The 15,534-nt window shown below is 40.1% G+C and overlaps 1 protein-coding gene across 1 annotated transcript in view; it reads right to left on the bottom strand.

Annotated features, from left to right (window-relative positions):
- Nucleotides 1-13,922, bottom strand: part of LOC139691975 (uncharacterized) — a 138,376-nt gene extending 124,454 nt beyond the window's left edge. The window contains exon 1 of the mRNA XM_071589953.1: nt 13,353-13,922. Coding sequence (XP_071446054.1) covers nt 13,353-13,497 — 145 coding nt within the window. The 5' untranslated portion in view covers nt 13,498-13,922. The remainder of the gene's footprint in view (nt 1-13,352) is intronic.
- Nucleotides 13,923-15,534: the final 1,612 nt, after the last annotated feature.

A 15,534-nucleotide genomic window follows, 5' to 3' on the forward strand; every position in this document is an offset into this window, starting at 1 on the left:
GAATCCCCCATCCCATTTACAGCCATTAATCAGCAAGAAAAAAAAGATAAATTAAAAATAAAATTAAGCTATTACATATAATACCACACATCAATCAAATTATTACATATATGCCTTACATCTATTCTTAAAAGTATACACTCTGTTAGGAAAGGGCTCGAATATTTTTGCAGGTAAGGTGTTCCTCTCAACAATTGTTCTATTTAGAAAAGAAATTTTTTTTTATTTGTTCTCTGTGCCCGGCATTTTAACTTGAATTTCTGATCATGTTTGCCTATAAAATTTGGGTTCCCCACCTCTTTCCTAAGATCTGCCCAAGCTTTCTCCCCCTTCAGAATTATATTGTTTGTTGCTGTCAAAGTTTGTAATATATATATGATAAAGATGTGTGTATATATTCTTGGAATAATGGAAAATATATATATATATATATATATATATATATATATATATATATATATATATATATGCATAGATATGTACAGTTGTTCTTTATTCCAAGAGAAATTCTTTTGGTAAGGAATAGGCGATAATATGGACGGTGCTTGGAATGATAACCATCGTACGTCTGCATCTGCTTCAAACCGCATGAGGAGGCTCTCCACCAAAGAACCCTGGGCCGGGGGAACCGCTGGCAGCAGAATGCTCCGCCTAAACATACTTTTACACTACGGAGTAGACTAACGGGAGGGTACATTTGTTTGCACTGGGGGAACACGCGACCAAGCATTCACGAATTATTTCCCCTTCATTTGATATTGAATGAGCATTTAAAGGTTTTGAAACACCCTTCCAGCCCAGGGGAGCGTCCCCAGTTAGTGAAATCTGCAATTCCGCTTCGCCACTCTAAGGATGGCAACTTTGGACTTGGCATTGGGTAGCTCCAAGTTCCAGCGGAAATTTCGATGAAGAATTGAGCACTGGGAGTTGGAATACGTGGATGTAGTTTATGCTGCGATCGGCAACGCTTGACAATAGTTAATACATTCAAATCCCATTCGATATTGCATTCAACAGGGACTACTTTTATGAAATAATTTTGCGGTAATTGCGAGGGCCATCGGAGGTACAGAAGCCCATTGGGAAGTGGGTTCAGTTACTGACGGGAACGGTTGGATTCAAAACCCGAGCGTTGCCTATAGATGGCCCCGTATCAAAATCCAAGGGATGAAATTTTCTGTTCGCTGGACTTCGTGGGTAACCGAACGGTAGCACAGAAAAAGAAACAGAACCCAATTACCCTGAATGGTTGATTCGCGCATTCCATAGAGCTTATATTCGGGTGAAGTGAACCCTCATTTATCCAAATCAACCTTCGAGTTGAACACCGTTTACATGATATAACTTACGATATTTAGTTTTTTTTCTAATCACCCCCCCTTTTACCGAACACTAACCTATCGGAATCGCCCCTGAAATCATTAATCTCGATGCTGTAAATATCCTCAATTTGATTTCCCTTACGTTGTCAATACAAATTTACCCCACTGCCTTGAGCCATCGGTCGCTTCGTTTTATCATTAATCCTTCCACTATTTTATCCGCCATCACTTTACTGGGTCTCTCAATTTCACGGATGGCTGAATTACTGCTATCCACAACTAGGAGCGGCTATAGGAATAAGTGTGTTTCTAGTAGGCACAGCCACGTTTGTCACTTCCATGATAGCCCGTCCTGGATTCAAATCCCATGCCACGTGACTCTTTGCAGAAATAATGCTAGTTGACATGATTAGGTAGCTCGGCTGAGTTGTGGTGTGCTTAATTAAAACGTGCACTTGTGTCCTTATTTTGTCCGATGCATCTTTTGGTGTCACGGGGGAATGGGCAAAACAGGCGCATTTGCCCTTTCCACACCGTAGAATGAGGATTGTCAACGTCTAATCGCTTGTAAACAAGATGAGTTTATTGCGTGATTAAGCATGGTGTACATGCGTAAAGTTTACGTTTGGAGAATTCAATTAAATTTGCAGTATTAGTCATTGTCATTTCAGTTACACTCACACATTTTGCTGGCATATTCTTTGATTGAATTTTCACAGTAAAACGACAAGAATAAGTTAACATAATTTTTGAGACGTGTTAGAATTGTTTATTACGTATATGTTGCAAATAAAAATAAAAATGAAACACTTGCCATTTTGAATACATAACTATTCATTCAACATATGAACTTTGACATTTGATTGAATATACCGAAATATGTTTTCAAATGATAGCATATATTTTACTTAGTGTAGGTATAAAAAAGTTGTCAGTTTGTTTAGGGTAATAAAATGGAAACACTTCGAATTTTAAAGCCAACGTTAAAAATATCATCGGACAAAGAGAGGAAAATATCGCAGCTCTGTAGTTTTGATTGCTCCCGTCAGTTCAATTTATTTTATGGAATGCTTTACAACAAAGTGGGAAATTTAAGGATTTGTGGTTTTCACTGCTAGCAGTCGTCAACATTTAAATTAATCCGCTGGCAATTTCTGGGTACATACACATTATTCACTGATCAATGATTCTTCTCAAAGGACATTTTTTAAAACGGATCTGGCCACTCTCGTTAAGTGCCACTCGTAATTGAAGAGCAAGTCATTTTTTACTGAAAATCAATCAAAAGAATGTGGTATTAAGTCAATTATGGAGAAATATCTTTCATTTTTACAGAAATCCATTTCCATTGATCATTTATGGTTTATGTAAATTTTTTTGTGGTTTAATGTACAAGTATTGTTAGGACGCAAGGATAATAAATACTAGCTCAAGAATGGAAATAGAAATGTGTAATAATTTCAAATTTACCTATCGTGGAATAAACTCAAATCATAAATAAATTTTACATCATGATGATGATAGGATTCCCTTTTGTTAGTTTTCATTAAGAACCGTATCCCTTTCATTCAAGGGACATTTGTAAAAAAAATGGTATTTTATAAAACGGAAACTGCCCTCCCAGAGAAGATGTGAAAGACGAGTTATTGGTAGATGCTTTTAGGATTTTTTCAATCCCAGTGGTGAATTTTTGACCTTCCAATCCGTTACAACTATGCATGATACCGTACATGCTGGAATATTCCAAATAAAATTATTACATGCGCCAGAACATGAAACCTACTTGTCAATTGTCTACCTGCCGATAAACTGAAAAAGGTGTAAATTGAACAATTTAATACTTATGACCCACTAGTGAAGTTCAAAAATTGTATAAGTAGCATTTAAGTGTATACAAAGCTGTGGTATTAAACATTTTTTCTTGCTGTTCAATTGCGATGATACAGTTCATATTTACCGCAAATAGAATACTGGACTTCTTAACCGAATGACTGAACTCTTTAACGTTATGTTTCAATCAACAACATAAGGCAGTGGATGGAAAGTCAAAATAGGTTAACATTAACAGGGGAGTGATAAAAACTGTTCACGATAATCTGAACTTTTTAATAACTACGAAGAGGAAATTGTAGGAGAAGCCACGACAGAAATTATGAAAAGAAAGAAATTAAGTGGTGGAGCTGATTAGGATGAATTTTCGTGTGATGAAGCGTCAGTCTGCCAGAGAGGGGAATACAATAATTGTTGATTGCATTAAAGGGACCATAGAAAAAGCTTGAATTCATGCTAAATCATACGAAAAAGAAGTAAATGAGATTCATTCATTCAGAAAACATTGTAATGAGAAAAGAATGAAGGTTAAAATGAGCATCTAAGTGGGGAGACATAAATTCGTGAAGGAGGGTTTCAAGGTATTATCTTTGGAATACAATATTATTTCATCAGAAGAATTTCGTCGGCAGATGAAATGTTTACGTAGAGCGTGTATTTGAGGATAAGGGACACTCATAGAGATGTTAAAATGATAAATGAAAGTTTTAAGTTTGCACCATTCAAACTATTTACCGCTGAGAAAGACAATTAGGGGAGATTGAAACACTCTGCAACACTAGCATTTCGTTTAACGAACAATAAACTGATGGAGTGGAAGACGAAGTGATATTGGGTATGATTGGGGGATACGCGAAACTGACGCCGCTTGCTCAAAGAGTAATGAAAAAAATGATGAAGTGTTTTTGAGAGTCAGGGCGAGTTGGATGGCTGGGCTAAAAAAAGGACATTCAGATTAGCAGGAAAAAGGGATGAACAAGACAGGCAGTTATGACCACGCAAAGGAGGGTAGACACAATGGGTTGGGACTAAAAGCAAACAGCTAGTTACCGATATCTAAGAATCAGTACATGAGTCAAAAATCCCGGATGTAAGTTAATGGTTACATGGAAAATGATCCGGAGAATATTTCTGTATCTAGATACCGGGGCCATTTCCTGGCCAGGAAATTTAAAGAGCTGAGATAGATGATATTTAAGAGAAAAGATTCTGTTCCGAAACATTTTAGAAGGATATAAAAATATGCAATAAGATTTTCTTTACCTAAACCTATAAATATACGGTAGACTATTGGAAATAAAACGTTATGAATAGAATGATTTGAGGGGTCACTTTGTTGAAGCGATTCATATCGGAAAAGAAAATACATTGTTCTTCCACGTACGTTTTATTATGCACGACCTCGATCTCTGTGTCTGGCCGAGAATTTTCCATCTTACTCTTGTATCAATGAAAATTTATAGTAAGGATAATAAAGGGGGAGGAGGCCGCATAATAGGTGAATATGTTGTATATATCTGCGTTTTACTTGGAAATTAAAGTGATTTAAACACCCTAAATCACTGACCAATGCTAATGGTTTTTTTCATTTTGAACCGCCGAATCATGATAATAAAAAAAACTATTTTTTACAAGACGTCACCAGTATTAGAGTCAAACCTGGGGCAAATGTACAGGTAGAGGCCTAAGTTACTTATGGTTTCCATACCACACAATATTCTATTCATCCTTTACTCTTACGAACAACTTTGATAACGTATCAGCAGAGTTGGCTGATAAAAAAGGATTGGCTGATTCTTATCTTTCTTCATGAGGTTTTTTCCACTGTTGGCCATAACTGTCCAAATGGAATAGTAAATTCGCCATTGTTGATACACTTGGTGCAAGTAGAGTTTTGCATCAAAATTTCTCTCTTATTTCCGACGTGAATAGCTTTTTCTCCCATGTTTGTTTGCTGGAAACTGTTAAGCAGCAGGCTGTAAAATATTTTCTCAAAAGCCATTTCGATGAACTGCAAAGAGGTCTTGGCCAGAACTCCGTGGAATCCATAGCAACAATTGAAAATTGGAGCGTGAGTGGAATTTCGAGTGACTCATCGGAAACGAGGCCGTACCGTAAGATAATCCCCGGTGGATGTTTATAATTTGCTAAATTTTTACACTCGAGTCGACCGCGCGATTTATATATTATTTTTCCGATAAATTAATTTTCACGGCGAAAACAATTTTTTTTTATTGGCGAAAGCCTCGACAGAATAACTTTGAGGCGGGGAAAAAAGTCGGACGCGGCTAAATCCGCGAAAGCATGCCCTAATGGATCGACTACTAAAACGCATTATATACGTCGCCACTGCCCGCCTTTTCCGCCCCCCCCCCAATTTCCCAGCCCCATACCCCCCGGCACGAGCTAATCGCACTGAACGGAAATAACGGGATGTGCGTGGCTATCCAGCAGCATACATAAAATGCGAGATCCTTTATAAAACCTTCCCACCGACGACCATTGAAACATGGACGATCGTGAAGCAAAAAAAAGAAAGAAATAATCGAACAACGCACGGAATAACTCATAAAACTTCGCCGAATGGATTTGATATGCACTGCGACACTCAATTCGCGGCAGCGTTTCGGCGGGAGGATGCCTTCGAATATTTTACGCGGAGTGGGGGGGAGTATTCCCCCCCCCTCCTACACCTCCTTCTTCCTTCCGCCCGCGAAAACACTACAAACCTAGCGGCCCGAGTCGATCAGCCGTCACCACCCTGCCACCCGTCTCTCTCTCTCTCTCACACTTCTCTCCCCCTACAGTTTAATATTTTTCTCTCCCCGAACGGGAATGGGTTGGAAGAGGCGCGTTCCATTTTCCGCCCCTACGCTCGGATGAGTGAAGCGTGGTCGCCTCGCGGGAGAGGCGACGGCGGTTTCCGGGGCGAGGATCGCAACTGCGAGCCATCCTCCCTCCGAGGACGGGGGCGAGAGAGGGTGCGGGGCTGCAGTGGCCGCGAATTCAGTTCAGGGGGACAAAGGGGGTGAGGTTTGGGAGGTGACGACGGATGGGGGAAAAATCCACCGCAAAACGTCGACTGCCACGATGATTCGAAGCGGGGAAGTCAACGCCGTCGCGTTTGTTGGTCCGGCGTAGTCACCCGGATGCCTTCGGATTATTGGTAGTACCGTGGGGGTGGATGGGGGGGAGATAGACAAATGTTCCCTTCACGGACGCACAACCCCTTTCCCACCAAGGAATGAAACCTCATGCGAGTGAAACTGACCAACGCCCAGAAACCCTGTCACTGCCCCCTAGCCAGTTAATTTAAGCTATACGTTGTCATGGTATCATTAACATAAAAATTTTTTCTGACATTCTCACAGGTTTTATTTATAATTTAAATTTTTTAATCTTCCCTGAATGATTTTTTTTGGTCTCCTCTTGCGAGAAAAAAATAAAGGATAAAAAAGCCGAAATATTGTCGATGATTTCTTGAGTTATTCGCACAAGAGTGAATCAGAGCCCGCTCGGTGGGCAGAAGGTCCTTCTGTCCCATTCCATGTAATTTTACATGTTTCGTAGTGAGGGTCGCAAAAGAGTTGGAGAGATTCAACAGAGGATAGAGTGGGCTACAAAAGGAGGATCAGTTGATTTTGGGAAATTCAGACGCCATATGTAATTACTTACTGACCTGGAGCATTTACAGTCCCTTACCGCAATTGCCAACACGGGGAAAAGGGGGGGGGGAGCCACGAAACAGGCCTCCCACTTCTAGTCTAAACTGAGGCACCTGGTAGCCGAATATGTAAAGAGTGAGGCCTTTTTTTCAAAGGCCCTTGCCTTTGGAAACCTCAATCAAAAATCCGAACGGTGCTATTTTCTGGTCGCTAAAACCGCGCTGGATATTGAATGGTGGCACAGGGAAACAAATTGACCCCTTAAACTAAAGGTTTTAACTCCAAACGCCATACTGCTTAGTTCAGGTGATGTCTACAGTCTATCTGAACCTATGTGCTCATGTTGTCTACTGAGATGTCAACAATAATTTTTAACAGGAATAACAATCCTGTTATAACTTTCTATATATCGGGAGATGTGAAAAAGATACATAATATTTGTAACGGCGTTTCTGAGGGAGCGTCATGTATAGTACGAAAAATATACGTACGCAACCGGAATATCTTTTCATGTACCTAATACAAAGTACTAAGTACGAGTATATGATATCTTGAACATGAAGCATTTCAGGCGTTGCTATTTGTTTATTATCAGCTCTTATAGTGAGAAAAGAAGGCCCGGAAGTACCTCCGTAAATTAAAAAAAATTAAAGTTTCACTGCCACAATTAGCAATAAAATGAATATTATCGGATGACTCCGTTAAAAGTTACTGTTGTGGCATCTCCCGCTGTTTCTTGGAATTAAATTTTCACATTTAATTGCATACCAATCTAATTCATTCCATTCGTTTTAGTGGCATAATACATACAAATCGAGCTTTCCAACCCTTTTCGCAGTGAAACAGTGAGGAAAAAACAAACGCATATCAGAAACAGCAAAAAGTCATTGGAAGAAAGTTTGTAAAAAATCGCATTTAACCACTAAACATCCTCATTTTTGCGGGAATATTTTCGCGAAACGGACTAAAACGATGAAACTCAATGATAGTGTCAATCACAATCTGTGGTACCCTTTTAGTAAGTAAAATTGCCGATATTCACTGGCTTTTACCCGAGTTTGTCCTTGGGATTTTCAAAAATAAAGGAATCACCTGCGAACTCACTGCGGAAGGGAATGTCAGATAGCATAATTTATCATTCGTATATGATCTAAATTAAAGTTAGACCATACAATGAAGAAGCTGGCATTTAAAGATTGAAGGCATAGGTTATATTTAGATCACTGTGGCTCATTCTTTTATGGTTGAGTACGTAATAATCATACTGATAAATTGCTGAGCAGCCATGAAATATTTACATTTTCAAAGTGAATTGTAAAAGTGTTTGCATAATGAATAATGTAAACTAATGTACAAATAATTGATTATGATAATTTACCGGCGAGCAACCTTTGTAGAACGCACAGCTCGTTAAATAAAAAAATCGATGCCCTTAAAAAAACATTGGATGTACATAACTTAATAATCAAATGAAGTTATTATTTCAGAATAGAGCAAACACTGACATTTCTCTATCCTGTTCATACCATCGCTGTTTTTGTGCAGTAATTTTTCTATTTGTTTTAAAAGGAATTTTAATTTAAGGCAATAGGAGTTCTGGTTCTAAGATTCTCTTTGCTCTAAAGCGCATGGCTTTAACTTATTTTTGCAAGATAAGGAGAATTGCCGATGCCTTCATTCGAGCACAGTTATCAGCTACCCTGTCTTTATGAGTGTCATTGAAATGTTTTAAAATGAAAGCAGGGAATTTTCATTTTTTCATTTAAATAACAATCATAAAACGGTGAAATTTGAGTTTCTGAAAAGTTTCGTCTGTTTATAAGCCTTGCCGAGTGTGGCAGAGGGAAACTAAAATAATCGGAAATGGTTGCTGCTAGAATCGCTACCGATTCCTTGCCACTGCTGTTACTACCCAAACGCTAGTATTGGTTCTGTTATTTTTAGAAATAAAAATCATAAATTCAATGATCTCCGTAAAAGGTAGGCTTTGGATGGTCAATCATAACCCCTACATATCACGTGAATTTTCTTCTATTTTCCCTGCACAGTTGTCTTTTTCACACCTTTAATATCGGTCGTGCCTACATGCTGTCTAAAAAGATTGCTCTTTATCTATTCTGCTTACCTATAATACTTCATTCTATCGCAGCCTTGAACCTCAACGTAACAACCAGTATCCTACCATCCAAGTTTTTTACAAGGCAAAACATTAACCAAATGAATAACAACCCATTTAACACACATATTTTCTGCAAATTTTAGCTGAATGAATATTTTTGAAACCATAACTCCGCAACTTAGGAGTTAAATTCTAATGCTTCGAGAGGAATAAATCCTACAAATCACTATTTATTGAGCTCAGAACATTTACCATTAATTTTTAGACCATCCAGTGAAGTTGGACAAACAAAAATATCAATGAATCCATTACTAAGTTCATTACGATATTTAGATACGATTAACAAATTCTAATTTCTAAACTAAAAAATGCAGAGACCGTTTATGAGTAGGGCTCTGAGGACTCTCGTTTCAAATGGAACCTTATTTGCTGCAAAATAATATCTTTCTTGCAAATTTGAATGAATAAAAGATGATATTAGAAGGAGAGAATGAATTATGGGGAAGCGATAACCAATAGACTGCTCTCAGCGTGCCCAAAATGCAAAAGCATACATATTTATTTGTATGTTTGAATTTATACGTACAAATTTCTCATTAGGCAAGGTGAGCCTCTAGTCAAAGAGCCAAGAGTAGAAGCAAACCAGTGAACACAATGATTAAATCGATTCTAAACGTCAATATAATTTTCTCTTGAACAAAACATGGTCACGTTGAAAACTTCTATCGGCACAGACAGATTATTGCACTAGAGTTGGTCGTCTATGAACTGTGGCGTGATATCATAGGCAATCAACATTAGGCAATATAAGGTGAATACATGTCGACTACGTTAATTTTCCATGCAGGTAATAAAGTTTTCTAAAAGTTTGGGTAGAGCAGTAATCCCTATTCCAACACTTAAAGTTTGGCGTAAGTTACAATGAAAAATTCCAAATAAGTTTTTTGAATGCATCTTTTCAGGATCTCGCGTGTGCTCAACATTATTTCAATTGTAAATGACACTTTAATGTACGATTAGGTAGATATATTATATAGATAGAAGGCATGCATAAAATGATATAAATCATTGGAATTTTAAACATTAGATATAAAAGTGAAATATATTATTATATTAGCTCAAAAAGTTCAATACTAAAACTATTTTAAGCTCAATGAATTTTTGAATTATTTAAAAAAATTGAGCAAAATTTTAATCACCGTTTACTTACTTATTAATTTCTAAAACGCACACGTTACGGAATATGTATTTCAATTTATATTTAAGTAATTTTACTGACAAGGCATATGAAAAGAGATTAAAAGAGCACAATGTCATCAAACTGCGATCATGGCAAAGTCTGAAAACCATACAATTTTTTTTTTTACTTTTTGTCTGGCTTTAGAGTAAATTTATGGAAAATTATTTAAAAAGGGAATAATCATACCCTAACCGACTGGGTCAACAGCTCTTTGTGCAACAGTATTTAATGTGTAAACGTTATGCTACACAAGAAGTCATTCGAATGACTTAGGAAAACGAGTCAACGAACGGGAGAGTTATTATCTAGAAAGGTTTTTTAGCAAACGATGAGAATTTAGAGAATAAATTCTTGCCCTCACTCATTTAAAAGGCATTTTTTTATAATATAGCGCTGAAAAAGTGAAGGAAATATGTTACTCCTCACCAGCTTTGACCCCATATAAAATGTTCTACGATCATGTCCCAAAATACAAACGTCCCATTTCAGAAAAACATTGTGACAAGAGGTGAGCAAAATACTGCGTGGCGGAAAATGAAGGAAAACATTGACGGCATGTAGAAAATTGGCGTGAACGGAATGTTAACATTGCGCAATCACTACTTAAATTGAGATCAGAAATCCAGGACATGGAAGATCCAATGCTAGGTTTAAGTTACTAGATTACACCAACTGGATTAAGGAAAATGCATCAATTGCACTCCTTCACTTGCGAATTCAGGGAAATAATCCAAATCCTATGCTATATCGGCAGACCGAACACGGTAGGTACCCGTCGAGCGGATAGATTCAGGGCTGGCTACCTACTTCCCTTTTGCGTAAGCCACGAGCGTGACAAAAAGAGAGGGATTTGTCAACAAATTAATGTTCCCGTTTGCATAATCCAGCCTCTCTACTTTCATGGCCTTTTGATGCAAGAAAAAATGTCGATGCAACGTGTTTAGCAGATGGATGTAGATGCAATGTAAATGCGCTCTTAATGGGCAACAGGAATGATACCAAAATGAAGAAAGAAGTTTATGTTTGGAGACTCATCGTAACACTGACAAATCAATAGAAAAAAAGAATCAACATATTATATCCACGAATATTTTAGTTGAAACCTCCAAAGGAACGTTTTGAAATGATTGTCTCATTTGGAAGTATTTGCGCAACTAAATACACAAAATAATTAACTATTATGGTCGACCTTAGGTAGGCATATAACTTCTCTTCAGCGATTAAATAATTGGTCACAAAATTAGGGTGTACATTAATTCAGCCCAGGTATGGATTCACTATTCAAATAAGCAAATTATTGGAAAGCCAGCAGGGTAAACATTCGGTGTCTGAAACCCAGTGAAAGGAGTTTTTTTCCGGATTGCGTGAAAAACGAGGAAAATTATTGTTGTACCTCTGAAATTGATGCGAAAATAATCGTAAGTGCTCGGTGAAAGTCCTGAGAATTGTCAACCAAGTGAATCCATATATTATGGATTTTTTAAATCCGTTGCTTAAATTTGAACTCTGTGCAATACAAATCACCCATATGATTTATTTCATTGGAACATTAATTATAAAGCGTAATTACATCTGCCAATTTTTAATCTTCTTGCGGAAATTTTTGATTGGGTAGCGATAATGAGATAACATCTAAAATGTTTATGCATAATAAATATGTTTAAGATATTCTAGTATATTGTTTTTTTATTACTAGTGAAATGAATGTTAACTTATGTTTTTGCCATTTACGAGGTAAAATATTAACCAAAACTAATATTTGGTACTACAGTTGGGTAAAATTTCAGGTTAAATTCCGCTGAAATTTCTAACTTTGATTCGAAAGCACCAAATACCACCTTTTTCCGTGACTTAGAGAGATGTCGCACGATGTAGAATTGCAAAGTAAGTGTTTTAATATCTGTAACACTATTGGGAATTCCATGAATAAAATTTCCATTCCAAGTAGGTACCTAATTAGACGTAAAATGCCAAAACTCTTCACTTCATGCGTAGCAGAGCGATAAAGACTTCACTTAAAATAATAAAAAGAAATGAGTTATATATCTCCTTAGTCAGGACGAGAAATGAAGGAATATTCAATCGATCCGAATAGGGAGGGGTGCGTCAAAAGTTCATTCCATCTGAAAGAAGGTGAGCACGTTCAAACTTTAATAAACGACAGAAGCGGGTTGTATTCATAAATAAGTGTATGTTTCCTAGGAAAAATATATAAAAATAAACCAAGGCTTCGTAGGGGAAGAGAAGTTTACTTGGAGAAGTTCAGAAAGAGGATGGAGAAGAAGTTGCGCGAGGTATTGAGCACGAGGCATTGCAACGTCGAAACTGTAAAAGAGAGGAAAATGTGGGCTAAGAGAAGTAGGAGGGTTAGATCAGTCATTTTGGACAGTCTGATGGTGGATGGAAAGGAATTGAAACTAAAAATATAGTTCATTGTAATGTTGGGTTTTAAGTATTTAGTTCCACGATAGGCGAGGCTTAGAACTGTTTTATTTCTAATAACATTTCCTTCAAACAAGGGTAAAATTACAGCTGAGATATTTATATTTTTAACTCGACAACCATTTGCGATTTAGCATTTCAGTGCTAACTCTAGTGCAAGCAACTCCATCGTAAAAGGATCAAGGGGTTTCTTAGCGGTGCGGAATGGTTCGGGGAATCTGGAACGAGGGCGAAGACAATGCCTTCCTTGGGTTGGCAAAGGAGTCTTCCATTTCCTACATCGCTGTGAGTTTGCGCCGTTGAGTGCGGGCAGATGGGTCAATCAGAAGAGGGGAAGACGAGGTGGTGGGCCTGAAGTGGATGATCCTCAAAAGGAGGCAATTTTCGCATTTCCTACTCCCTCTTAAGCGAATGCTTTCCAGCTTTTGTTCGCGCCCGTTTTGATTAAGCGCGCTGGGTTGCAAAGCGGAAATTTCCAAGGGGCCGGAGACGGCCATTGTGCTACTCCCTCACCCCCACCCACCCTCCCGGGGGAAGGGAGGTGATACGAGAAGGTGAGAGTTGGGGGTGATGGGTGGGCGGGAGGAGAAGTCGTTGAGCCGCTATGAGGACGGCGGCTTTCGGAAGGCGCCATTCAATCAACATCGAAGGCGAAGGTGTGAAGGATATGGCTCCCTCCGATAATTGTGTGGGGAACCGTGGGGTGAAAAGGGTCGGGGCGATTGTCAGCATACCTAGTGGGTCCTCTCTGTATATTTCTTCGGCTCTGCTCACGTGGGGCGCCCGCCATGCCAGTGCGACCAGCAGGAACACGGTTGCGACGGGGACGGGTCGGTCCGTGTACCGCCCAGGGCACATGCCCAGACTCCTGTGGAACATCTCCGAACCCTCAAATTCACTTCCCCAACCCCTGCGCGCCCCGGGAGGGCGACGTCGAAATCCAAGGGGAGAGAAGTGTTTCCCGTACACTCAGTTTTGAAAAAAAAGGCCAAATGGAAGACTACAACACGCCCACAGCATACGTCTCTCCTCCTGGTTTAGGGGGTTAATGTGGGAGGGGAGAAAAAAACTCGTCCTCCTGTGTGAAGGTCTCACATTACGTTCACAACACTTCAAGGCGGGCGACCTTGTCCTTACAGGGGCGGGTTCGGGCGAATTCCGAGCGCCTGGAAAACCAGACGGGCGGTCCCTGGCGTCGGTCTTCCCGAACCTAGCTTGGGGGAACGGTGGTACTAGCTAAAGCGGAGGGTTCTCCGACTCCCGGCCGGGATATCTCGCGACTCTTCAGCCGTCGGCTTCGGCGGTCACGCCCATCCGCCCGCGGGTCTAGCCGTCGCTTCCGGGCCACCACTCTCCCTCTCTCGCCAAGAAACCGGGGCCCCCGGCGACCACGGGCATCACTCCTGGAAGAGGAGTTCTCCGCGCTTTCCTCTACTTTCAGCGTCGCCCCTCAGCTAAGACTCACGGAGAGCGATGATGGCTCCACCTCCTGCTTCGAACTCGGAAGGTTACCTTCTCTCCAGAAGGCCGGACGTTTTTCTTGTAGGGAGGAACGAGGGGGAGGATTAGGGACGGCGAGACCGTCAACGGGGGTGTCCGGATGACGAACTTGTCGGAAATCCCCCTGGAGGGCTTTCCAAAGACCAGGAAAAAATCTGGGGAAGCACGACCCGGGACGTCCACTGTAGGGCCCAGGTTTTCTGCGCGTGGATTAAACACCTCGCTCAAGAGGGAGCACGACTCGAGTCTCGCGTGGTTGTCGTCAGCGGAGGCAGTCACGCGTGCCCGTCGCCAGTGCCGCTCAAGAAGACTCGCCCCCCGGCACGGAACGACTCTCCGGGCACTTTGGGACTCCTCCTCCTCCTTCGGGGCGAACCGAAGGGGTCCAACCAGCCCTCCTACCCTCCTTTCCCCCTCCCACACCCCCCGTCGTCTCTCTCCACCTCCCCCGGCACAAATTTCCTCCTCCCCATCTTCCTTCCTCAGCTTCTTGGCTTCCCCTCCTGCTCCTCCATTCCCGGGGCGGTCCCTCTCCCACTCCTCTTCCCTCCTCACTTCTTCAAGCCCTTCCTCCCCATTCCCCTCCCGACACACTCACGCCGCTTGCATGCTCAAGAGATGGACATTAGACGGAGGGAGGTATCGAGGCGGCCGTGGTGGTAGCATATGCCGGTAAAGTGGCTCGTACACACTAGCTATACTATTTGATTAACCAAAGTGTGCTTCCTGAACTTTCGACGCGGCCCTTTCATAAAATATTGGTAACGCTATTTGGGCGAAAGAGACGAGGGTGGGTTGAGTGAATTTGTATTGAAAAAGAACGAAAATTCTTGTTCATTGAAAATTCACTTAACCTTTGTAATTCGTTGCTTAAGCGGAGAAATCCATCGTAGGATTGTTCATATTAATTATCGTCTTTTGAACAAAATCAGAGGGACCTTATCCATCATGAAATGGTTAATAATTTCAAAAAGTATGAAAATACATGGTAGTGACCTCCTCATAATAACTACTTTTGTACGCAGGGTACATTTCTTAGCTCTCTCAATTAAAATAAATTTAATTTTGCGCACGAGCATCGGAGCCTGAAGTATGTCAAAGGTATTCTATAGAATGTTTATATTGAATATATATTGAATATATAGCTATACGATACTTCTGTTCCAAAAATCCCAAAAGTTAAATTAAAAAAAAATCATTTAGTGATTACTTTTCAGGCGAAAAACCTCCCGTGCCAAACTTCTAATTCTATTTTTGAGCGCCTGAAGTTTTATTAAAAGAACTATTTGACGCGTTTAATTAATCTGCAATCGAGTGACGGCAGTGCGATTTGCGCGGACGCCAAACATTTCCCAATTGTAACGCGAGGATCATTGCAGTATAACCAGGTGTAACAAACTGGAATTTGTGAACTGT

Source organism: Hetaerina americana, unplaced genomic scaffold, assembly GCF_022747635.1.
Source record: "Hetaerina americana unplaced genomic scaffold, ioHetAmer1.1.p SCAF_4, whole genome shotgun sequence".
Classification (NCBI taxonomy): domain Eukaryota; kingdom Metazoa; phylum Arthropoda; class Insecta; order Odonata; family Calopterygidae; genus Hetaerina; species Hetaerina americana.